This window comes from Glarea lozoyensis (genome assembly GCF_000409485.1).
Source record: "Glarea lozoyensis ATCC 20868 chromosome Unknown GLAREA1, whole genome shotgun sequence".
NCBI classification, from domain to species: Eukaryota; Fungi; Ascomycota; class Leotiomycetes; order Helotiales; family Helotiaceae; genus Glarea; species Glarea lozoyensis.
In genome coordinates this window covers 170,017-194,818 of record NW_007360983.1, presented here as the reverse complement: position 1 = coordinate 194,818, position 24,802 = coordinate 170,017, and the positions used below count along the sequence as shown (strand labels likewise).

At 47.3% G+C, this 24,802-nt stretch overlaps 7 protein-coding genes across 7 annotated transcripts; 4 read left to right on the top strand and 3 right to left on the bottom strand.

Annotated features, from left to right (window-relative positions):
- Nucleotides 1–72: 72 nt before the first annotated feature.
- GLAREA_08716 (uncharacterized protein) lies at nt 73–1,548 on the bottom strand (the record flags this gene model as incomplete). Its single annotated transcript, XM_008077677.1, has 3 exons — nt 73–381; nt 478–1,339; nt 1,451–1,548. The coding sequence occupies 3 exons, from the start codon at nt 1,546–1,548 to the stop codon at nt 73–75; spliced, it is 1,269 nt and encodes a 422-aa protein (XP_008075868.1).
- Nucleotides 1,549–2,195: 647 nt separating this feature from the next.
- GLAREA_08715 (uncharacterized protein) lies at nt 2,196–3,584 on the top strand (the record flags this gene model as incomplete). Its single annotated transcript, XM_008077676.1, has 5 exons — nt 2,196–2,289; nt 2,339–2,908; nt 2,963–3,251; nt 3,302–3,379; nt 3,446–3,584. 5 exons carry the CDS (start codon nt 2,196–2,198, stop codon nt 3,582–3,584), a joined length of 1,170 nt encoding a protein of 389 aa, XP_008075867.1.
- Nucleotides 3,585–4,142: 558 nt separating this feature from the next.
- GLAREA_08714 (TPR-like protein) lies at nt 4,143–6,517 on the bottom strand (the record flags this gene model as incomplete). The annotated part of the gene is made up of 6 exons (XM_008077675.1): nt 4,143–4,685; nt 4,737–5,734; nt 5,780–6,060; nt 6,109–6,236; nt 6,287–6,413; nt 6,495–6,517. 6 exons carry the CDS (start codon nt 6,515–6,517, stop codon nt 4,143–4,145), a joined length of 2,100 nt encoding a protein of 699 aa, XP_008075866.1.
- Nucleotides 6,518–7,542: 1,025 nt separating this feature from the next.
- Nucleotides 7,543–13,459, top strand: GLAREA_08713 (TPR-like protein; the record flags this gene model as incomplete). The annotated part of the gene is made up of 3 exons (XM_008077674.1): nt 7,543–7,623; nt 7,684–11,663; nt 11,716–13,459. The coding sequence occupies 3 exons, from the start codon at nt 7,543–7,545 to the stop codon at nt 13,457–13,459; spliced, it is 5,805 nt and encodes a 1,934-aa protein (XP_008075865.1).
- Nucleotides 13,460–14,526: 1,067 nt separating this feature from the next.
- On the top strand, nt 14,527–16,386 carry GLAREA_08712 (uncharacterized protein; the record flags this gene model as incomplete). The annotated part of the gene is made up of 3 exons (XM_008077673.1): nt 14,527–14,620; nt 14,666–15,974; nt 16,065–16,386. The coding sequence occupies 3 exons, from the start codon at nt 14,527–14,529 to the stop codon at nt 16,384–16,386; spliced, it is 1,725 nt and encodes a 574-aa protein (XP_008075864.1).
- A 1,065-nt stretch (nt 16,387–17,451) lies between these two features.
- Nucleotides 17,452–18,954, bottom strand: GLAREA_08711 (uncharacterized protein; the record flags this gene model as incomplete). The annotated part of the gene is made up of 1 exon (XM_008077672.1): nt 17,452–18,954. One exon carries the CDS (start codon nt 18,952–18,954, stop codon nt 17,452–17,454), a length of 1,503 nt encoding a protein of 500 aa, XP_008075863.1.
- Nucleotides 18,955–20,959: 2,005 nt separating this feature from the next.
- Nucleotides 20,960–22,378, top strand: GLAREA_08710 (uncharacterized protein; the record flags this gene model as incomplete). The annotated part of the gene is made up of 1 exon (XM_008077671.1): nt 20,960–22,378. The coding sequence occupies one exon, from the start codon at nt 20,960–20,962 to the stop codon at nt 22,376–22,378; it is 1,419 nt and encodes a 472-aa protein (XP_008075862.1).
- Nucleotides 22,379–24,802: the final 2,424 nt, after the last annotated feature.

The window sequence follows — 24,802 nt, the reverse complement described above, 5'->3', positions numbered from 1 at the left end:
GGGAAACATTCGCCAATTCCACCCGGACTGCCTGTACCAAACACACTTCCACGCGGTAGCCACAAAATGCAGCTAATTCTTCACGTCCCTATCCAAATCCCTAATCTCCTTCATCAAAACACAGCTTCGATAAGTCATTCGTCCAGAAAGAGCGCATATGATCCCCCCGAAGATCCAAACGAAGACGAATGTCATGGCGTTGCTTGCGAAGAAACTACCGGCGATGAGACCGAACATGAGACCGCTGAGGAGGTAGTGCTTTTGCTTGGCATCGTCGCCGTTTCGGGTGTACATTGCGACGACTGCTGTTGTGGCTGCGAAGGATGCTGCTAGGACGATGTCGGGGTTTTGGAAAGCTGTTGCGAGGTTGGTGGTTAGGTCCTGTTGGGTTTGGTGGTCAGCTTTGCACTATTCGAGAAGTTGGGAAGCTGGGTCTTGATCATAGAACCAGCCAAAAAGTGGAAGCGACAACTTTACCTCAAGATCTCCCAGCGAGTTTGCGGGCTTCAATAAATAATCTTCCGCTACCAATCGATTCATTCTTTCCCCATCTATTGCGACAGCTGAGACGGGCTGAAGGCAAAGAAGACCTGCAAATATCATCTTCCGAAACCGATTATCGCCAAAGTTCCTACTTCCGCCAGTATGGCTGCTTCGGAGGCATAGCGAAAAAAGCCGCTTCATTGCCCAAGTTATGCTAGAGCAGCAATTATGCATTGCTTTCGCGGGAATGAGATAATATTCCTCTACAGAACTCCGCCCTAGAATGATATCTGTCGTATCGCAGCCGTCCTCGATTACATAGAGCGAAATATCACTCTGGAAACACTTTGGAACGTGGCTGTCCAATGTTTCCCGGGCTTGTGTACCATATTCTGAGCCCAAAGAAGAATCGGCATACCCTGCGCAGAGTCGTTTTTTACGGGACGCTGGATCGTTTGAATAAGCTCCGACGAAAAAACCTGTGGGAGGTTTCGTTCTCCACTGGTGAACTGAGGGCTGCTGATTACAGAAAGATGATTCGATCCAAATTGACGCTTTTTCCAATTGCCTGGTATGCCTCTCCAAATCCGGTGGATTCCAAATCTCCTTCGTCAAAAGGGGACATATCTGGTAGCTCACTACATGTTTTCCAGCCATATCCCACCGGGAGCGATATCTTTCAGTGGTCGCTTCATGCTCGTTATTTCCCCAGCAATAAGACAGTGCGCTGTATTGTGAACTGGGTTGTTCTCGGAATGGAGAGCTTAAGTAAGAGCTCAATACAAGAAGTCTCGTTTTGAACTTTTGTAAATCGGATTCGAGAGACGACAAATCGCTATGTCTGATTACAAGCTGGCTAGAACATGTTAGAATGGCTCTGAAGCTTCAACCACATCTTCCACCCTTCGAAATCCGTATCTGATATCTAGGGGATCTACCATTCGGAGTAGGAACTTGGACAACGTACCTATCTTTTCCTTGCGCTTCAAGGCATGTTCTGTAAACCTTCCATGCTAGTTCAACAACTTTCAATATTTCCCCTACTGACCCCAATACCTCTGCCATTTTTGGTTCGGTGATCTAGACTGTCGTAGTCTCGACTGTCACTAATAAATTGAAGTTCCTAACGCCAGGAAGATGATGAGTTGAGCGCTGCGAGGTAAGGTTTTGAGTCGGGTGGTAGTGAAGCCGAGTTCACAAGGCTGTTGCTCAACAAATGCATAGTAGACATGCAACGGGTGTGGGTAAAGCTCTGTGCCGCTTTTGACAGGAGAATGTGTATCCCATTTTTCGATGATAATGCCGTAAAGCCTTACCAGAACGCCCAGAATCAATAAATGCTGTCGTTGAGATGCCTTCCATTGGTGTCAGCCCTATGCGAAAAGTGGAGCCTACGCCCGACAGAGGTCGCACATCGTAGTGTGAAAGCGACGAAATCAGGTTTCTGTACTGCGGTGACATCTGTCAGCTATCGTGTGGGAAGAACTCCTCTCGATTGTCTGTTTTAGATGAAATGGCGTTCTGTCGTGGTAAAGCAGCAATGATACGGATGAACAGGACAGTAAAGTGGATAGCATAGCCTTCCCATTGTAGCATACATTTTGCATCACTCGATTTCATTCTCTTCTCTTTTCGGTGTGATCTCTCTGTCGACTATCTTCACAAGAGTGTTGAAATTCTCTGAATCATTGCCAGTTCGGGGGTAATCGAGAATGAAACCATCAGAGTCAGGGTCGAGCACGGATCGTATCATGGAGGGAGAAACCAGTTCGAGGGCTGCCAACCCTTTGAGGAAGAGTGGAATTGGTAAGCTTAGAGAGAATGTGCAAATATCCCAATATACTGAAGCATATAGAATCCACTGCAGAGTCTATTCCGTGGCATCCTCGCCAAAATGTTCGTCTTGCCATAGCTTCGCTCAGAGCCATGAAAGCAAAACTGATGTATGATCGCCTCTTATACATCATTCTTCGAATATTGAGTATGGACACTCTACTTGAAGACCCTAACGTCGCCGAAGCCATCCGGAAGCTACCTGCTATACTCATCCCGGGAATCAGAGGCTACCAGAAACTCTTCAGATCACCGAAATCCACGATCGAGTCTCTAGAGACTTCGGATGCGAGATGTGAGATATCTGAAAATCTGCTTGGCATCTTTAAGGGAGGTAGTCGGTCCGTTGAGAATTGGTTGCAAGAAGGCCCAGTTGTGAAGAGCCTCATGAGCGCAACCGATGTTCATTGGGAGAGTTTCAAATCTCAGGTCGACAAGTATCTTCTCGATCCAGCTTCGAGGCCTTTGTTAGACTTTGACATTCATGTGCTGTTTTTTGGTGCCGAGGCATCGGTTGCGGGAGCTTTGAATGCTACAATCAACCAAGCTGTTGAAGACGTCAGTGGAAGCTTGAATTTGGATGATGCTACGAGTAAGTTGAGCGACCGTCTGGCATTGGTAACCACCACTTTCTGACTCGAGATAGCCACGGACCCACGGCAGTTAGAAGAGGGAAGACGAGCTTCTGACGAAGACACGGGCCGAGTGATCCATACGAATACAAATACACAGTCTCAACGCCGATGGAGTGCTTTTGAAAACACCGTTCGCAATAGTTGGAAAGAAGCCCGCAGGCCTTTGGGTGTTCTTCTATATATAATTAACATCGGTGCCGGCCTGGGATATGTCATGCTTACCAACCCTTTTTCTCCAGGCCCAAATAAAGGACCCAAGCCAGTTGCCGTTGCGGACGAAGTAGCTTCCCGGGTTCAATTGTAAGACCTGTCAACATGTTCGACGAAGCCCTGACTAACAATGTCTCAAGGGTTTTCGCACTTTGGCTCATCACCACGGTAGTGTTGCTGACTGATGGCCTATTTTTTAGTATCTATACAACTCAAAGGTATGATCCAATCTCTCCCAGTCTGGAGCTAGTCCAGTTAAGACAGTTGCTGACTAGTCTCCATAGCTATGCCAGTCGCCTCTTAATATTGAGTTTGATCATCTGCGGATGCATAGGTTCTGCTTTACACATGATCGGCGGCAATGCTATGTCAGGAGTGTTAATTGGAGTTTCCTTGGCGATGGCATTCTTGCAGATATGGTGATTCATTGAAGGATAGAAATTTAAACTTGGATATTTTGATGTTAGTTGAACGCACGTTGCACTCAGCGCGGAGTTAAGGAAATCTGCCTTGATATGGGAAGCTGGACATGAGCTTGGTGGAGCCGGTTAATTGTACATATATTCAGAGCGGATCGAGAATTTCTCTCCGTGGAAACGATGCTATGAAAAAGACCCTGCAGTTGTTACCGTTTTGAACTAGGCATTTGGCACGAGGAGATTCGTTCTTACTGTAGACTTAATTTCTCCTGCCTTCATCACCAATCATCACTAGTGAGAATCAGCTGGCCAACGAATTTCTGGAGCGATTCGTTTCGGGAGACGAGAAGAAATGGGCGAAGGTATTGTGTAGCAACTCAACTGCTCATTCGAATGATCCGTCATCTACTGAGGTAGAGCCACCATTATTTTACATGACAACCTCCTCTTCAAGCACAGCTACACACCCGCTCAGTGGATATCAACGCAGATTCTTTTCGACATCAATGGCCTTCGCCCACAATTGCGAAACTATGCTCCCACTCCATTTTCGACCAACCAACTATCCTTCGGTACCACTACTCCTGAATGCCGCACAGAGCGCCGCGTAATGGTGTGTCAAGTCAAGAACATTTTGCGGCAGACTGGTAGCCTGAATGATACTTCTGACCTTGACGGCGCCCTCATCCTCAATAAGAGTTCGAATAGTCAAGAGTAATTCCGGAGAGAACTCAGAGTACCATCTGTACTGCCAAGTGACAAGTCTGATGACAGATGCTACCGTCTCGCGCGTATTCTTGTCTTTCTCAAAATCTGCTAAGATGCCTGACAGTGCTTTGGGTGAAAACCGAATAGACAAGCATGCGCGGAAAGCCTCTACGGCTTCTGCTTGATGATGGAGTCGCTCTGCTAAAGAACCAAGAATTTCCCACTCCTCAGCGGATTTCTTGTAGTGTAATGACTGTGCTCGGTATTGGGCCATCTCAGTTCGCCATATTGTGTAAATACGGAGATCTTCGTAAAGGACCATGAAGAGGCTGTCGAGCCAACGCTCGCATAATCGCTTGTTGTTGAATCGTGAGAGTTGCTCTTCCGTCGCCTCCGCCTGTGACCAGTCAGTAAACATTGGAACATAATAAAAGGGGAAAATACTCACATCTTCATTACCACCCTTCACCTCCTCTGGCGTGACTGTGTGTGATGGTTTCTCGACCGATTCCTCAGCCCCTGAGTCCGTTACACCATTTTCTGCTACGAGGGTCGGCGCCGTAGACTCTCCAGTGGCGCTCTTCCCGTCATCAGTGTGATCATCGCCGTTTATAGGAGGACCTGGACTTCCTCTCAGTACATCGGTGCTTGCGCTTCTTTTTTCGGCATCACCTTGTGGGCCAGGAGCTGGTTTGCTCTCACTGCGGTACTCTTCTTCCATCACGAATACATTACTTCTAATCTTGAGTAGTTGATCCCAACCGATTTTCGCCGTCATTTCTGTCAAAATACTGTATGCTTGCTTAAACGTTCCTCGGTATTGTGCAGCTCGTAAACTCAACAGACTAGGATGGATTTGTTCACCGTATTTTGACTCTGGTTCGCTATCAATTTCGTCCAGGCGAGTTTCTGGTAATGTTGGGAGGAAAATTTCCTTCGGTTCCGGCATCATTGGGGCATCCTTATCCTGGTATGTGAACATAGGGCACGAATTGAGGGTTGTCAATGCATTTTCCCAGTCTTCCATGGAGACATAGACTTCAGCAAGTCTTGCCCATGTACCAAACTCACTTGGCGCAGCAACAGTACTCCGGTCCGCACAACCAAGAGCCATCTTCAATCGCTCTTGCTTAAGCTCGGGTGTATTCGGGTTCAGCGCCTTCTTCTTTAAAAATTCCGCTTGTGTGTCTAGCATCACGTAGTCCATCGGAGATTGTTTTATCGAATCATGGAGGACTCGGACCGCTTGCACTTCCTCGTTACCCATTAATAGAACTTTCGCGAGCAAAGAAGATACTTCCACGTTTTTCGATCGTAGCTTTTCGAATAAGTTGATTCCTGAAGCAAATCGCCCGGTGGTGTGGAAGTATTTCAGAAGCCCAGCAGTAAGATGGTTAGAAACATTATTCGGGACCTGAACGACGGAATCGGATCCAAGCTGCCAGCCTATGGAATGTTAGGCCACGCCTTATGCTCTCTAGATGAAAATACCTCGGAAAAACAACTGCTCTGCTGCCTGCAAAAAACGATGTTCGGTTTCTGTCGTTGTAACTGGGTTGAATCTGCGGACCCCCATTATTTTCCTAATTGTATCTCCACTGCCATCGTCTGCATAAGAGTACGCCCGCAGAACGCTGCAGAGATAGGTTTCAAGCCACAATTCGTCCGAGGCATGTCGTTTGTCTCCTCGCTCATCGATGCAAAAGCTGTCTACACCCCCAGGGATTCTTACGTGGATTCGCATATCCAGTCTAGAAAAGGCATTGTAGCAACTGTACGAAGTCAGGCACACGTTGCTACGGAGAAACTCTCATGCCTACCAATAAACGCCCTCTACTATCTTCGTGGTGGATTGATTGGTCTCCTTGTATGTAAGAGTATTGATATAGGCCGCCAAACTAGCAGAGGAGGACGCGTCGACACCGGTGACATGGTGATAAACACCAATCTGCGAGGAAGTGTAAGCTACAATTATATGTGTAAATTGATCCCTCATACCTGTTTTCCAGGATTCCTCGGAGCTTGCTTGATCAATTGTACCAAGTCTGGGGGACCTAATTCGCGCAAGGCAGCTAGTGTCTCTGTTCTAGCTTCAATGGACTCGTTGAGGAGCTCTTCCGTAAGCCTAAATCATAAGTATTAGCTCTTGCTCATAGCGCGCCTTTGAAAACAAGTTCTCAAGATATACAAATGATGAGCTACCTACTCTGGGACAGCTGGCGCAACCATTCTGGACAGTGGCCTGCCTTTCGGTGACCGCAACCTAATAAAATAAGGGATATCCGGCCAAAGAAGTGTTCGGCGACCCTGTGAATCGATGTTCCGAGGCTAGAATGGAATGAACGTGTGACCAGCTGCGGTGTTTGGCCATCAAATTAAACAATCCCAAGGAGACATTTCCCCATGGAGCCGTGGCCCGTGCCGGGTGCTTGCTAGAGCTTCAGCCTTATCACGTGCAAGGTAAATTTTCTCTCAATGAGACGTCGTAAATAACAAGTTGCATTCGTGAGAGTGTTATTGAATCATGAGATAAACTGTCTTGTATTGTCTTATATCTACTACTAATTAAAATATTAACGTTCTCTGGATCTACCAGCTGTCAAGAAGACTCACCAACTAACACAGCACAAGCCAGGAACGGTACAGTCCGCGTGTAGGTGGATACTGAATAGACGCGTATGCGCTCCACCAACGCGCTTAACACGTAGATCTCGCAGATCCCTGCATCGCATTTGCCCTGGATTCTCATAACGGCTATTTTGCATTGCATGTACATGTCTCACTGGACCTTGTGGTTCTTTTCCCTTCTTTATTTCGCATGATCTAAACTTTATTCTACCCGTGAAGTTTGGTCTTCTTAACTTATTTCAACCACTCCATCACCAACGCGTAAACCACTATTCAAGACCTTCACGCGCCCAGACGTCGATAATCAAGCGTGTATGGTGCTTCTCCAGAGGATATTGACCGACGTTGTGTGAAGGCTGTGGATGGGATGCACTCGGAATGGAAGAGTTGTATTGATTGATCGCCACGACATCTTTGCGAGTTCTCTCTAGCTATTTGGATATATCCTGCGACTGGCCAGCTCTCTTCCAACGACATAGCACCGTCAAGACATCGGAATAGGAACTGCAGCCTGTCTCTTGACTAGGCTCTCTGAACTCTGCGAAGAGTCTCTTGCTACAAGGAGCACCAGGCAAGATGGTAAACTGTCAATCTGTCCCTGATACTGTGCACTAGCTGACGTCGCAATGCAGGCTACATTCACGGCTCTCAATATCGAACCGGACGATCAAATTGACGATGAGGTCGACAACACCAAGGAACTACAGGTGGGTTGCGGATAAAACACATGCAAGTCGAGCCATTTGAGCTAAAAAAAATATGCGTAGATTGAAGAGGCTTTGAAGCTTTATCAGGCGGCGCTGAAATTACACTCCCAAGGGCCTGCCGCCTTTGCGCAAGCTGCGGAAGCTTATACCAACCTTTTCAAGTCGGAAATATTTAGATACCCAGAGACGATTACAGAATTTGACAGAATTGACCAGAACCCCGAGCTGGAGCTTATCGACCATTCTTTCGTCGCTGATACTAACCTTGGAGGGGCGGGCATAGATGATGCACCTAGTACACTGCCACAGATTCTCTATCTTTCCTACAAGAACCATGGTCAGTTTATTCTGGATTGTGTGAAAGGGCGACTCGCACACTCAGAGGCTGTAGGAGACGCGCTATTAGACAAACCCTCCATCGACTACCAAGCCAGAGCGGCGTTAAATTACTTCACGTTGGCTTTAGTCAGTGATCAATCAGACACGGAGCTATGGAGACGAGCTGCCAGGGTCGCGTCAACGTTAGGAAGTCGAAGTATCGCGAGATACTGTCTCGAGGCTGCGGTCGAGGTCGACGATGACCCCACTGTTGCAGAAATAGATCCTGCGTCATTGGAAGAAGGTTTCGCAGGAGAACAATTGAAGGAGCAGCTTGAGGTCCTTGGAGATGAGACCGCTTTATCACATCCCATCATGGGGCCTTTCCTCAAGAGAAAGATGCCGGAATATTTGAGGAAATATGTTGATCCATATCCATTTTTGCCCGACTCTACGCGGGAACTAGAGTCCAATACCGAACTGTCTGAGCCTCATCGTGGAATGAATACTCGACATGTTATCAAATCTCAATTTCGCTCTTGGACTGCCATTGGTGATGTGCTTGTTGGGACTTACCTTTCACCTCTCGGGCTTTCGGGAACCGGAGTTTTACTCGAAGTGCCTATGGAGCAAGACATGGAGCCTGAGGTCGAAACGGTCGAAGACCAGATCATGAAAGACATCGGAGCAATGCAATCACCAGCCGTTGAAAGCAGTGAACAGGCCGCTGCCACACCAGTCACCTCAAAATCAGACGACACGCCGGTGCCAATGGAGACCGAGGTTACAATGACCACAAGTGTACCACTAATGGACGAGCAACCTAGAGAATTCAGCGCTGGTCTACCAAGCAGAAAAAGATCCCAGTCGGCAGCTGGGATTCGTGACACTACCGAGGAAGACAATAGCACTCAGAAGCGAAGCAAACGTATTAGAAACCGTGACAATACAGAGGGCACGTTGGATGCGACAGCTCAATTCTCTGAGCAACTGCAATTGTCCATGAGAGCAGACGAAGATGTCTTCAAATTTGTTGGGGATATTCTGAGTAAATTAGGTGTTGATGATCTCGGTACATTTGCTGATTTGCAGGTTGCTCTATCTAACGAGGATGCATCAGACCGAACCGAAGTGGTTACGAATACTGCCCTGAGAGACTTGCGCGATATTTTGAGAACGTGGGATGATCAGAAAGCATCGACCTTCATTAATGGTAATGCTGCAGACATTTTGGGGTCCTCTGCTGCCAGCGCAAATGCTGGTCTTGCTGCATTTCTCGAGCAGTCTAAGACGGGACCTCAAAAAGCAAGCAATTTTCCTTCTTTTTCAGAGTCTGAGGGCTTGACATCTTTTATCGCTAAAGTCGAGTCTTCATGGCTTCCTCTTCAGGATGTCATGTACGAATGGGCTCTCGCGGTTGTGCAAACTTATCGATCCACTCTGTGGCCCGAGGATTTGAAGGTGGCAGTAGTACGAATCATAAGCTTTGGAGACGCCGATATATTCATCCGATTTCAAGAAGAAATAGAGACCACAAGGAAGATGAGTGATGGCATGAAACTTCAAATACTGGAAGAATTAGCTCAAACTATGTTTGAGCTCCATCTCGACATTTATTCTCGGATCACAAACCCAAACAGTATTGTTCACTATGAAACGCGCGTTATGGCGAAAGACCGCTTAGACAGATGGGCCGATCTTACCACTGATGTTATACGGTCACGAAACTGCGAAGCGAATGATGAAATATCCTTGAGATACATGTGGGCTTCTGTATTTTATGCTACCATGGCTGATAATGTCTCCCGAGAGCATAAGGTACTCTGCTGGACCGATATGAAAGCACTTTTGGAGGGGTCGGGCAAGGCACCTATAGAATTGCAAAACAATGCTGTAATGCCAGAAATCTCAGTTGACGCTGCCGAACGGGAAGTTTCCAGATTGACGACCATGGACTTCTTCTTCAATCTCTTCCAGACAGATAAATCAGACCCGATCGCCATCATAGAGACTTTGGAGCCAGTGCTGGACCCTGAATCTGCCTGTGCGCCAGTGGAGTCTGCTGGCGATGCGTCTTCAACCGCCGATACTATCGACGGTACGCCTGCGGCGCTTAAAGATATGTGGAAGTTCTTGAAGAGCGGGAGCACGTCTCTACGATTGTTTCTTTGGCAAAGACTTCGCGATGCGTATTCCGGCATTGGTTACAACACCAAAGTATTTTCATGCCATTTGAAAAGTATAGAGATTATTGTCGATGATCTTCGAGGGGAAGACTATGTTGACAGTGCCGATGAACCACGACGGCATAAACTGTTAACTTGGCTTAAAGCTTTGGACGACTTGTTGGTCAAAGCATTAACAATCGCGTTAAATGATGCAGCTTCATGCTTCGAGATCATTGACGAGAGGCATCTGAAGACAACATCTGCTGCGATTGCACAATTAAGTCGAGTACTACATTCCGCGGCGCTTTTCGATGATGAGGTACGGGTTGGAATGACACCGCTGCCCCAAACACCGGCATACTCTGCCCAAGGATCTTTCAATGGGTTCCTTACCAAGCTTCGTGAGATGCAAGTCCGGGCGTGGGCCTTGCAATACACCATGGTCAAGGAGTCGATGGCACAAAACCCAGAAATGTTTCTTACCGCCAATGACCATCTCGCAGATTTCTTGGCTTTAGTACACTATTGTCTTGGGATCCGTAAATGCTGCAAGGTTTCCAATAAGATCTTCCTCAAGATGATGAAGGTCGAAATGATCAGACTCAAAGAAGTTGACAAATGGGAAGACTACCTTGGACAGGTACTTTTTGATTTATACGGCATTCGCCTCGGAGTTGGGACATACCTTCTGGAAGATCACGGCTGCCCAACTGAAGCCCTCGATAGACGTACCGTCATGAACATCGCTGATCAAGTCATCTCTTTGGCAACGGCAATGCCAGTGAAGGATCTTCTGAAGCATGAGCTTCGATCCACGATTGAAAAGATGCAAACGGCGGTTGGTCCTGCAAAACCTGTTCCTCAAATGCAACATAATCTCCGGAATTATACTGAAATGTTGAGGACCTCGATCCGTCCTTTGGACATGTACAAATCTTTACGAGGTCAAATTCAGGTTGATTCTCTGCCAGTATCTACATCAGAAAGTCCTCTAGCAGATAAAGGATGGTACTTCTTGCTTGGTATGATAGCATTGACCAAGTTCAAATCTCAGAAGCGACTCGGTCCCGGAACACAACTGGATGACATGCGCGTTGCTGCCACTTTTATGAGGTTGCAGCTACAATTTAGTTCGGAGGATTGGGAAACGTGGTTCAGACTGGCGCAGTGCTTTGACTCAGAATTAGAGGAGGAAGTTCTGTGGAGTGCTGATAAAATCAACAACCACCGAGCAGAACTTGTCAAGCTACAACGTGGGGCCATTCATAGTTATATGATGGCGCTCTCTACCTCAGTTCGTTGTGCTGATGATACAGTCGCTACGGCGTCGAAGCTCTCAGATATGTATTACGAATTCGGCGTGCGACTGTATGCTTCTTCCAGAGAACCGTTCGGTATGGAAGCCTTCTGGGTTGACGGGTTCGAAAAACATATGAGTGGCTCTATGGGCATGTACAAACGTCCGTTACATGAAGAAATGAGTCGGTATCGTGTTTGGAAATTTGCGGCAACGCTGTTCAGAAAAGCCATGGCTGACAAACCGAAGTACTGGATGTAAGCTGCGGTCTTGTTCAAGTTCATTTACTGTGTGTACTGACTATGATAGGAACCACTACATGTTGGGTAAATGTCTTTGGAAGATGTATCGTAAGGCGAGCGACGAATTTGACCCAGCAGTTCAAGCAACCAAACCGAGTGTCGATGCTGTACTGGCTGCTTTTGTAAAAGCAATCAAGACTGTGCCTAAACCTCGTGATGGTCGGCAGGAACCAATACTAGAGCCGCATTACAAACTAGTATCTGTTGTCCACAAACTTGTGTTGATGGGAGCTATGCCTCCCCAGGCCGGTGCTGATCTGCTACAGCAACAGCCATACGCCTATTCGAAGGGAGAAGCTGTGGTCATCAGTAGCCCAGCCGAATGGGAGCCATTTATACTGGGTACTATGAAACACCTACGCAATGCAGACAAACAGCATTGGCATCATCGTATGGTAGCTCGTGTCGCTGGCATTTTGTACGACGAGGAGCAACCTGACTACAATCAAGCTCTTGCAGCTAGAAATGAGTTTCGCGAATCTATCTTCACAAAGACTATGCATATCCAAGTATGGAAGCCAGATGCGGAGAGAGCTGGCCGTCATTGCGTTTATATGGAGCGCTATGTTCGATACATTTGCAAGGTGCTTCTAATTCTGAACGACAAAGCAAATATGGATGCATTGGCGAAACGAGTGCGGAAGAAGCCACAAGAATTCTTCCAGTTTTCTGTTGTATGGAATGAAGTGTGCACAACTTATCTCCGACTTATCCGGAAAAAGGGTGATATACCGCCCAACATGGACGAAGTGTTCAAAGGCATTCCCAGTGAGGAGTTTGATATGCTTGCTGTTCGCCTTGCAGAGTGGGTAGCTAACCCGACAATGGACCACCCAGCGCTGGAAGCCCTTCGCGATAGCTATGAGCTCAAAAAGCTGAATGCAAACCAGATGAAGCCGGCGCCAATAGATGATTTGATAAATGACTCCTTTGCGGTCTTATACACTCAAATCGCAAAAGATCTCCCTGGCCCAGATCCGACACTTGCACGTGCCCAAGTAGACGGCGAATCTGGAAGTGGTAACCCACGGCCAATGGGTCCAATGAGTCTCAACAATCTTGTTATGGACATGGGTAATGGCACACAAATTCCTGTACCCGTGACTTTTGCTGGTTCAGAGCCTTCACGTCCTCGAAAGGTCGGTATCAGTCGTCGGGAGGTTCTACGTCGTGCAGAGGTAGTCGTTGCTCGAATGCCAGAGGCAGCCCGAGCTGCTGCTTCCGCGTCTGCGCGGCCACAAGCAGCGCAAGCCAGCATTATCCCTGGATCTAATGTTACCGCTGACCCCGAAGACGCTGACACCCCGGATGACCGCAAAGATGGGTCAGATGGGCAAGATGTCGAGCAGCCTGACCAAGATCATGACAAGTCAATTGATAACGAGCAAGAGGAAGAACAAGAAGAAGATGGTGGTGAGGAACAAGATCAAGACGAGATCGATGAAGATCAGCCAGCAGGTGCTGATACCAAGGAACCAAGTGAATCAGCTAGGGGTAGTGTTCATGACTCTGCGGATGACGAAAGCGATCTCAGCGATGTTCCTGATATGGAAGATATAGATGAGGCTCGACTTTTCCCCGATCTGGTACGCCCACGTGTGGATAACCACGAAGATGATCACGAAGAAGGAGATGATGGTAGTGAGGAGGAAGACGAGGAAGAAGAGGAAGAGGAGGATGGGGAGGAAGCTGAGGAGGCGGAAGAGGAAGAGGAAGGGGAAGGGGAGGAGGGTGATGAAATGGAGACATGAAGCTAATCACTGGAGTTCTGCGCCTGTGAATTATGGGATACCCCTTGCATGGAGTGCAGAATAGAGATCGCCTGTACGACTGTACTTTTTGAAAATAATGGGCGAAGATCTTTGGTTTCAGCGATGGCGTTATGCGGACTTGAAGATATCAAGGTGTAAAGTGTCTGAGACTTATGTATGATAGTATATGTACGATTCATGTATAAAACTGATAGACATCCGACCCAAATAGACTCGTTCTATACTTTTTATACGTCCTGGAAAGATTCAAATTATCACAACATTCACAACATCCGCCATGCCTCCTTAAATTTCCTATTGTACCCGTACTATGAGTCTATGCCTGTATGCTCACATTGGTTCGAAGAGTCTGCCAGCTGGATTGTTGTTCTATTGAGGATGATTCAAACGTGTAAAGCAAAGAGCCAACCCTGTAGTCAACAGCTACCTTTAAATTTTGCGTTGTTCAGGAAACGGGAAATCGGGTAGAAAGTCAGTCGATAATTTCATTCTAGATTTTATGAATCGTAAGGATGAACAGAGTTTTGGGGTGAGTGTTAAGAGTTTTCAGTAACTTTGAAGTTCTTTGCGAAATATGATAAACGCGATAGGAGTGGATGGAAGTCTTGTTCCAGACTTGGTGTGACTTTGGAATTCAAGATGGCTTGTTTTAGAAGATCTTTTCTATCCTTCACTGGACAGATTCTTGAATATTCGTATACTACCCAAAAGAAATTCTTTGAAAATTTGTCCGGAACTAGAATGCTGGTTCCAGTGAAACGATATAGAGAACCGCAAATTCACTAAAAAGATGAGTGGCTAGGGAATATGACCTCGCGTAACTAGTATAAACAAAGTATTAAGAAGTCTTTCACTTTGTACAGCACTTTTCTTCTTTTCTTTAAACAATGCTCCTGAACAGCGTCCCTCTTCCGCCAATATCATCATTCTACCACATCCGCTTTCCACATTCTCTTCAACTGAGATTGGCAGAAACAATCTACTCTGTGCAACAAAACTTAATTTATTCTAAACTTGGGACTCAAGTATCTCAACGAAGTCAAGATATGGCCTGCAGATTAAAAACCATTCCTGCAGAATGCATGGACCAAATTTTGGACTATGCTCTAGTAGCAGAATTTAGAGACCGACTAGTTTTGAGTCGGTAAACGGACCAAGACAGATTCGGTTGCTCGTGGAAACCAGAAGACCGCAACCTTTGGGAGCAGAGATGGGACATCACAGGAAACCTCTTCAGCGTGGACAAGGAAGGGGTTTCTCAACGCGCTCTGGAGCACTTTTACGACAAGAATCATTTGGTGAGACTTGAGTGTGACAGGGCTCTCGCATACACAATCGGCAAGATTATTCCAATTCTGGAATTGAATCCTGGATCAGGTACTCCAGATCATGCGCTCTCAATAAATATTAGCTGCGATGGTGATGGTAATGGGTACACTTCCTCTCAAGACTTGATAATCATCTCAGGCAAATATCTTCCTCGGCTCGTTGCACTGCTTAATAGTATGCAAGACTCTGATGTTGACGACACACAGAATGGGTTTGAATGCGACTTTAGACATCAGCACGATGGTTATGGAACAGTAGCTCCCGAGATCAGGTACGACTTTAATCGAGAATCTCACATAAGACTGGGTCTCGATTTCACAGTCAGCAGCGGTGGATACTACGAGAACAGACATGACATTGCCATCCGACTAGTCAACTCTTTACAAGGTCTTTGCTGGCCGAAAAAATGGTGGTCTTGTCGCCAACCCCCAAAGAATCAGACATATTTCCTTCTCAAACCGGAACGCTCTCCATCTTACGGCTTTGACAAGATCGCTGCAAAATTTGGCATCATATATACAGAAGAGGAGTTTATCCATTGGGCAACCGCATTCAAAAAGGAAGCTGATGAATTCGCCCTTGAGCCATGCACCTATCCTCAAGCACGAGCTTACTACGTACTGGCCGGCTCCATGCTTTTGAAAAATGCATTCTCTCATTATGAGACGATTAACGGGGAAGATACTACTGAGTGCCATATCTTTTTCAAAGCTTCTGAAGTGGAGAGTCTACCAGTCCCACGTATCAGAGCCCACTGTCTTGAACTATGGGTCTCATCATCTCAGTTCTCGCAGAAACTAGCCACACATCTCGGCAATGACGAGCTTCATCTAGAAGCACTAGCAACTGCAAACCTCGCTTTCCGCGTCTGCGAACGACATTGCTCCCGTGGCGGAAAGGCCCGTCCAGAGCTCCTCCTCAAAGTAAAACTGCAGTACGCGGACACCCTCCAGGAAGCCCAGCGACGGAAACGAGGCGATGAGGTTTTCTTGCCACGTGAAAATTGCAAGTGGTATGATACGGCCTGTCATTGGCCGCATGTGTACGAAGAGGGAGCCGCGTTTCGATTGGCACTTACTCTGTTGACGGGCGCGAGGGATATGTATCCTGATGATGAGAATGTGAGGGAGAGGCTGGCTGCGTGCAGAGCGTTGCATGAGCCGAAGTAACAACGAACCAAATTCCGTCGACGCGAGCGCGCGAGAGCAGAGCGTCCGTTAAAGCAGATCGAGGCTAATATCACGTTTACGATTAGAGATGTGAAGGGAAATGAGTTCGAGGGCTATGTAAGTGGAAAAGGTAGTGCCCAAAGAGACCTGGCAGGCGACGAAAATGCTAAGATGGTAAGGGTCGTGGCGTTGAGGAAGATGGGTGAGTTCGACGGGAGGGCCGTTGCAGAGTCGAGAAGAAAAGTAAGGCTGGCTGCTGAGGACGAGAGTGATATTCTCAGCACGATGGTGCAAGGTTTTTTGGATCCAGATAATGGGGATGAGTCGGGGGATGAGGTGGAACCTGAAACAGTGCTTGCTCGTAGAGTTACGAGCGGGAAGAGAGTTGATTACACTGGGTTCGCATGATTCGAGGTTGGGTTGGGAAGGACGAAAGTGTGTAGTTTGTTGATTTAGCGAGACCTTTTCGTTTTCGAAAGGAGGGATGATGTTAGAGTCGGATGCAGGTGACCTTGCGAACGAGTGATCTGTAGTATAATAGGTGAAAGAAGAGCACCCAACCTGACTTCACTGCTTGGTTTCAGTCACTTAATACAGGCACTGGCCTCATACCTTCTCTCCTTATCCCATATCCTGCTCTAGACCCTAACATTAAATCCCGCCAGTTGATCAACCAAGAGTTTTAGCGAACCATGATAATCTGTTCAAGCATTCGAGGAGGCCGATTTTGAATTCTGGGAGACCGTGAGATCATCTAGCTGGCGAGAGGTAGATCTCTAAAACTCTGATTTTGTTGATCTATACCAAAAGCTCGATTCTTACAGGAATCAACAAGCCGTTCGCAATACTTATCTCTTACACGATGTTGAACACTTCCCAGGTTCATCACCTAAGCATGATGATTTACATTATTTCCACAAATGGACCAGTAAAAAAACTGCGCAAATAATAGCAAAAGCAACCAAACCCTCCCTTTCAGCTTATCCCCTCAACCCCAACTCACAGCACCACTTCATATCCCCCCACATCACACACAACGCAGCTCCATCGATGCCAGAAAAGAAATTACAACAATACCAACTCTAGGAAGGACGTCAACCCCGCAATCCAGCGTAGCAAACCAGATCTCTTACTTTCCCTAACGCCCAAGAAATCAAGAAACAGCTACCGCGATGAGTCGTACTCGTGTTAAGCGAGCAAATTAATCCGGCCGTTAAAGACTTACCTTCCATACCACATCAACGACTCACGAAAACATCACACCCAACGCACCCACTATGTCTTTCACAAATCACATCACTCCCCCACACAACCCAGACGAATCAAATATGAATTTTCCATTATCTATCTCCCCCCCACCATCTATCCAAACAAACCCCCCCCTCCCTAACGCTGAGTTTCTCAATCCAAACCCCTCTACTCATTTATCTAAAATCGTACAATTCAACAAAAAACACCACAATTCTCCTCCCCTCACGAACTCAAAACACTAGGCGGCGCACCCAACGCCCTCTTATGCAACCAATTCGAGAATTTGACCGCCGGTTCATCCGCCAATTTCGTCACCACCTCGGCCAGCCACAGCGTAAAGGGCAGGATAATGATGTGAGGCGCGAGGAACGCGAATTCGAGGCCCAGCGGCCCGCGGTGGGAGAGCGGGAAGATGTCGACCCACTCAGGGGTGTGGATGAGATGGGCCTCGCGATGGAAGCCGACGGCCGTGTAGAGTCTGTCGCCGAGGATCCAGAGGACGGGGCCGTGGATGAGGTAGAGGGAGAAGGAGATGCGGCCGAGGTATTGGTTGAAGCGGAGCTCGAAGAAGCGTTTGATGGGGCCGAGATGGGGCGTTGAGGCCACGATGAAGAGGCCCGCGTAGAAGAGGTAGAACCATTTGGGGTCGAAGACGGCTTGCGGTTTGAGGAAGGAGAGGAGGTACCAGCCTTGCGAGTTGCGGAGGATGTCCATGTCTTTGCTGTTGGAGGGGACGCCGCCGAGGAAGATTCCGACGAGGAACATGGCGGGCCAGAGGAGTTTTTTGGAGCGCTCGAAGAGGGTGAAGAATTGTGGGAGGTCGTTGTTGCGAGCGAGCATTTCGAGGTCGCAGAGGAGCATGCCGGAGACGAATAAGGCGCCGAACCAGCCATCTGCGATGTATAAAAAGTAGATTACAAGTCCAAGTTGACACAGGAGTCGCGCGTTTCTCGTGCACCTTGAAAACGCAAGGAGAGATGTGTATATGATGAGGGATCCTCTGAATTCGACTGGAATAGACCAGGTATGGAAACTGTATGTAAACCAATCCACACCACCGGTTCTGAAGACGAAACTGAAGTTTTTGAATTCCGCGTACCAATTCCATAACTCATGACGGAACGTGTCCTGGTGGTCGGGGGAGGCAGTCCAGATGCCAAATAGATGCCAGGAAAGCATATAGAAGAATGTGGTAAACATAACAGGGACATGAAGTCTGATCCAACGTCTGAACAGTGCCGAGCTGAGGTTATCTCCCAGCTTCTCGAAATCACTGGCATATATCAAAGCCAGCGGTTTGGTAGACAAAACGTATCCAGAAATAACAAAGAAGATAGACACCGCAAAGTGTCCACCACTGAAGAATGTCCGTATGAATGGTAATGTAGCCATGAAGTATTTGTCCTTGAAACCGTACGCATTTTCGAAGATGATATCCGCGCCTATCGATTCTCGAGGCCACATCTGATGGTGATGCCAGTACACGATGAATGCCGCAAATCCTCTCAGCCCATCGAGATATGCCGTCCGTCGAAGCTGCTGCTTGCGCGCGGGCGACTTGGTAAAGATTGCTGGCCGCATTATTTCGAACATCCACCGCAAGAACCCCCCCGTACGTGAGCGTTTTGGCTCCGCATACTTCTCCGTCGCCCACTCCGGTTCGTCTACCATATTGCCGTTGGTGGCAGGATCGAAGTCATCCGCCTTTTTGCCCTCGTGTATCATGGATGCTGGTTTCCAACACGTTCGGGAGGAGATTCGAGGACGGGTTGAGGTGAACGCAGGCAATCTGCAAAGCTGCAGCCGTTCGAGGAAATAATTAACAATTCACCCAACTCCCAAAGATGAAGCCAAGACAAGAATAATAGTAATACACCTGCTGAACTTTTCTGGCGGGCTAATATTTAAAAATAAGGAGTACCAACACCCACGTCGGTCGCGTTACGAGAAAAAGATGCCAGAGGCCAACGACCAGACGGGTTCAAACTTGGTTAGGCTGCGCTAACCCCACATGGATAGGGGGCTGATGCTAAAAGGTTTCGCTGGGGCCAAGAAGCCGCAACCTGGTCGCTGGTCGCAATGGCCATGTGAGTTGGATAGCTGCACCTTGTTTTACGCTATTCCTGGACTTTGTTTTGAGCTGATATTTTTGTGTTTCGTAGGGTGCGACGGAGAGTAGAGGTTGTACATCAAGCGAGAATCAGAGAGTTGCGAGGTCTGCTGTTTCGAACGCTGTTAATTGATTCCGGTTTGCCATCGTGAAGAATGATTTTGACCTTCATCTCGTTTCCCCTATTCCAACAAGCGAGTTATGTAAATTGGATCTCTGCGGCGGGTGAAGCTTGGCGCGCTGATGCGGTTATGTATTGGATCGGTGTGGTGAGAGTATCATTTTGATCATTTTCGATGAACGCTGCGTAGTGCCACCATCACATTAAATACTGGTGTAAATATGAATGCGTCACATCCTTTTACTCTTGTTATTTGATTCTCATAGTAAGTAGATGAAGATACGCATTCTGTTCCTAACCTCAACCACCAGATCTCGACTCGAGGTCAGAATACGCGAAAACTACCGAGTGGGAAGAAGCGAGGCAAGCAAAAGGGGGGCCATTTAGGGGGCAAAAGGCCCGTTGTGGCTTTCCTACGTGATTACCGTACTGTAGGGGCGACACCATCGAAAGCAGCTGGTCACGCTACCATCATTTACATCAAATACATTTACGAATAATCGATTGTCTACCAGGTACCTAGATGTTTTATGAATACCATGGTGGAATGATTTGCCTCCTGTTGCATCATTGTACAACACACCCATACATCCTGTCGTACGTGTGTCCGCCAACAAGCCGGATTCCTGATATGCATCAGATACATACAATGCCATGTCAAATCCACGGCGTGTATTCGCCAAAGATAGGAGATCACCTAGCCATTCATGGAAGTGGCGTCACCTAAATGCAGGTACCCCGTAATTAATACCTCGAATGGCCCCCTCTGATTGCCTCAAAAGCGCCGCTCGCCTGAAAAGGATTCCCAGCTAGGCCTGATGTATAGCAGCCTCCGGAATTTTAATATAGCGCTTACAGCTAATCCGGTATTGTTGAATTTAGGCGCATGGTGCTGTACAGTAAGTAACTCGCATCGTAAAGGCTCGACCTGGTGTTGTAACGCCTCGGCGATTCACCAAGCATGTGAAACAAAACGCCTAAGCTGGGGGAAGGTTTAGACTTTCCATATCAGACCTCGGACTGACTCTAGCACGGATGCTGGGGACTGGAGATATTGATCGCCGCAACTTTAATCACTAGTCAATGGGTTATCAGCCCCTTAGTCGTGCGGGGAGAAACGCTTGGTCTCCTTTACGGGCCACCGCCCCTCCAAGTGGGTGAATAATCAGCAGTCGCGCAGGGTGTGAGCCAGTTACAGAGGCCAAACTCATGGTTGCATCAGCGTAGGGATCCGCTGTATCCTGGCGAAAACAAAATGAGAATCCCGTTTGTCGCTCGCTGTAAAAAAAATAGTAGGCTAACCCATGGTGCTGCCTCGACCCCAACCCAACGAACAAAACTTAGCTCCTTCCCTCGCTCAGCATCACCTTCTTGTAACATTGTATCAACGCTGTTCGATTATTTTTCTTCTTCTTCTGTTTTCACGACTTCGGTCTTTTGGATTATTTTGACTTTAGCATCCTATTGTTATTATCTCCTTGGGAGCAATTATCCACAAGATGCAGGTCACCTCTTCCCTTATCGGAGGCCGCTTTCCGAAATCCATGAAGAGGGCGCTCCCCATCTACATCGCGGTCGCTCTCATATTTATTCTTTTCCTATCCAAGACCGACAATCTCAGTACCCCATTACGCGCGGGAGATGTGTTCAAGCGGGTGGTCTCATATCAGTCGCCGCTGCTGCATCAGAAGAAATACGGCGAATTCTTCCCCAAGAAGATTTGGCAGACGTGGAAGACCGATCCCCTAGAATTCGAGACGAGAGATTCCGACCGCGCGCGAAGCTGGACCTCGAAGAATCCAGGGCATAGATACGAAGTCCTCACCGATGCGAATAGTCAGGAATACATCGAAACCCATTTTGGGCCCTCGGGCCTCAATCGCATGGACGTGGTGTACATTTACAAAACGCTCAATGCTACAATTATCAAGGCAGATCTACTGCGGTATCTGGTCATGTATATCGAGGGAGGAGTTTATGCGGACATTGACGTGTCTGCCATCAAACCGGTCGACGAATGGATCACTTCGAATTTTACGAAATCGGATATTGGGCTCGTTATCAGCGTGGAAATTGACGAACCAGACTGGGTGGAACACCCAATTCTGGGACAAAAATCCGAATCCTTCTGCCAATGGACGTTCATGGCAAAACCAAGACACCCGGTCATGCTGCGACTGATCAACAACGTTCTGAAATGGCTGGAGGATATCGCCAAGAAGCAAAACGTCGGAATCGCTGAGATTCAGCTCAACTTTGACGAGGTTTTGACCGGCACAGGCCCTTCTGCATTCACATCGGCGGTCATGGCCGAAATGTACGCACAAACAGGGGAGACTCAGAAATGGGAAAAGTTCCACAACATGACCCAGCGCGGTCCAACGCAGGTCGGCGATATTCTAGTACTTACCGTCGAGGCATTCGCTGCCGGCCAAGGTCACTCCAACTCCAACAACCACGATCACCCACTCGCTCTCGTCAGACATCACTACCACGCGTCCCTCTGGCCCTCCCGCCATCCACGATACAGCCACCCAGCCTACGGCATGGTCGAAGAATGCAACTGGAAACCAGACTGCATCCACAACTGGGACAAAGATACGGCCAACTGGGACAACCTCAACGAAGCGGAGAAGAAAGAAGCGATCATGCATCACGAGGAATGGCTTGCCGAAAAAGACGAAAAGGAGAAGAAAGAGAAAGCCGACCACGAAAAAGAAGACGACGATAAACGCCGCGAAAAACTCCACGAGGAGTGCGGCAAGTTCAATTCGGAGGAGGCGGCGAGTATAGCCTCGGTTGCCGCGACCGCTACGGCGGATCCCTCGCAGACGAGCAAACCGGCGGAGAATCAGGCGTCGGCTACGGGTTCGGTGGACGCGAAGTCGACGAATTTCGTGGAGCTTAAACAGGTGTAAGATCATGAGGGGGTACTTTATGGAGGTAAAATTATAATAGTTTCGTTTTCCTTTTTTCTATTGTTTGAGATGGCAAGCATTACATATAGGCGTTTTTGTCTTGGCGGAACACCACAGCGTTAGGGGAGGGAGGGGGAGTTGGGGCGTGTATGTTTTGGATAGAGTGGAGGTAGAGAGGGAGAGTGGAGTGAGTGGAGGGAGGGGAGGGAGGGGAGGAGAGAAGGGTATAAATAGTTGGAAGTTGGGGTAGTGGTAGAATAATTAAGAAGAAAAAAAAATTACAAAGATTAATTTTAATTTTGTTTGGATGGGAGGTGATTGTGCTGTGTGAACTTGATTATGTTGTGTGAGGCTGAGGATCCGATGGATTGGTTGGCTGGGCTAGTTGGTTGGTTGGTTGGGATTGAGGTTGTGCGTGAGGCGGTGCTTGATTTTTATATTGTCCTGCTGTTGTGTTTGTATGTCGTGTTCAATGAGTGTATTTCAGCTGCGATCGTGAGGCTTTGAGACTGCAAGACTGCGTCGTGGGGGGCGTGGGGGGCGAGTTCTCAGGGCGGTATATGTCTGGGATGTTGGTGTGGTTCAGGCTAACGACGCTGTGGCATTTGAGGTGATGATGTGCGTGTTAGTTGGGTATAGAGGGAAGTGGTTTGGCATGGTGAGGGTGAGGGTGAGTGTGTTTGAGAAGGATGGGGTATGGTTAAGGGAGTTTGAGGAGGAGTGGTGGGGTATGCTAAGGGGGGATTGATGAGGTGGAGGAGGAGGACGTAGGTTCTTTTTGGTATGTTATTTGGGTTGGAAGGAAAAGGGATTTCTAGGGTTTAGTTGGTGTTTAGGAGATAAGAGTGGAATGGGATTGTTTGTGGGGTGTTTAAGGGGAGGGATGTGAATGGTGGTTAGGTAGGTATGTTGGTACGGATTTAGAAGATGGGATGTTCTCTTGGAGGACAAAACAACTATCAGTCACCTGCCCGACTAAACAAGTCGACTTTCGAATACGGCGCCAGAAGTCTTATCATTAACGAAATAGCTCTTATCGTTCTACATTAACACGTTAACTTAATCGAAGAGCTCGACCGCGAGGTGCTATATAACTAGTACTCTACCCGGGTTTTTCTTGTTACGGGTCGGTGTTTCAAAATGGGTTTCGGGTTTGATTGGGTGTGTGGTGTTTTATATGTGAGATTCATTTCTGATTAAGTGCGTAGTGTTGGATTCAGTTTTTGTCTGGGGAGAGGTTGGGAGGACTTCGATCTACAATTTGATAACGAGCACGTAGAAAGTTATGAGCACATTTGTTCCTGGGCTTTTATTCTTGACATTACACCGAATATGTAATTTATAAACTGTAGTATCATGGAAATAGCTTCGATTTCTTTATAGGGATTTGTGAGAAAAGGTGCAGGTCATTGGTCGGTCAAGCAGAGACGTTGTTGAGCGGTGATATGGTGCTGTAGTGTTTAGGGTACAAGGGTTTAAGGATTGTTCTTCTAGAATATTTTGTTTTCCTTGAGATTTGTCTTTGGAACTTAGCTACAGTTGACCTAAAGTTTTCTTGGACGACATGAGAATTTTCGTATTCTTTGACAAAGTAGTGTTTCTCTTTAATGTTTGAATATGTTTTGATATATAATTCCTTTGGTGAAAGGATTGAAGTTTGATTTCCATAAAAACCAGCCTAGGATGATCAGTTTAATCATAGCATTAATAGAGAGTAAAGGGTGTTCATTACAAGCAAGTTGTGTGGAGTAGTTGGGAAGTAGAAAATGTTACGATTAAGTGTAGTTAGCTAATAACAAAAGTTAACCAAAAGCAGATACCACAGGAACGTACCTTTTCAGGTGAACAGCACAAATGCCTGCTAGCTCGAGAATGCTTATGTTTTAAGCAAGGATAGGTTATACGGTCGGAGAGTAGTCGGCTTAGTAATCCTCTCTATGACTCGTGCTAAGTTTTCGTTCAATTATTGACTGTGACAACAAAGCGTTACTCTTAGGGTCCGTCGTGGGAGCTTCGCATTTCCGTAAAAGTCGCCAAGCACTATTGTCGGCTCTGATATAACTCAAGTCCTTGTAATCGTTGGCGATTCGATAGAGCAAATCACCGACCATTGGCAAGCCAATCCCTCCATTGTACTGCACCTCAGAGACCAAATCAGTCGCCAAGAATAGCTGTTTGAGTTGGGTTGTTGTTCGAGCAAGAAGACGCGGGTCAGAAACCCATTCATATAAGATACGTTCTATAAAATCTGAAAGAAATTCGAAATTGTCCAGTTTCCAGTTGCGAGCGCCTAAATCGGAAGACGAGTACAGCGACAGGTTGAGTAGAGTTGACGAGCTTGTTTTGTGGGATACGTGGTTCTGGTTGCGTACTGAGGGTATCATCATAGCATACCTTTCGCTTATCATATCACGGTGTCTGAAA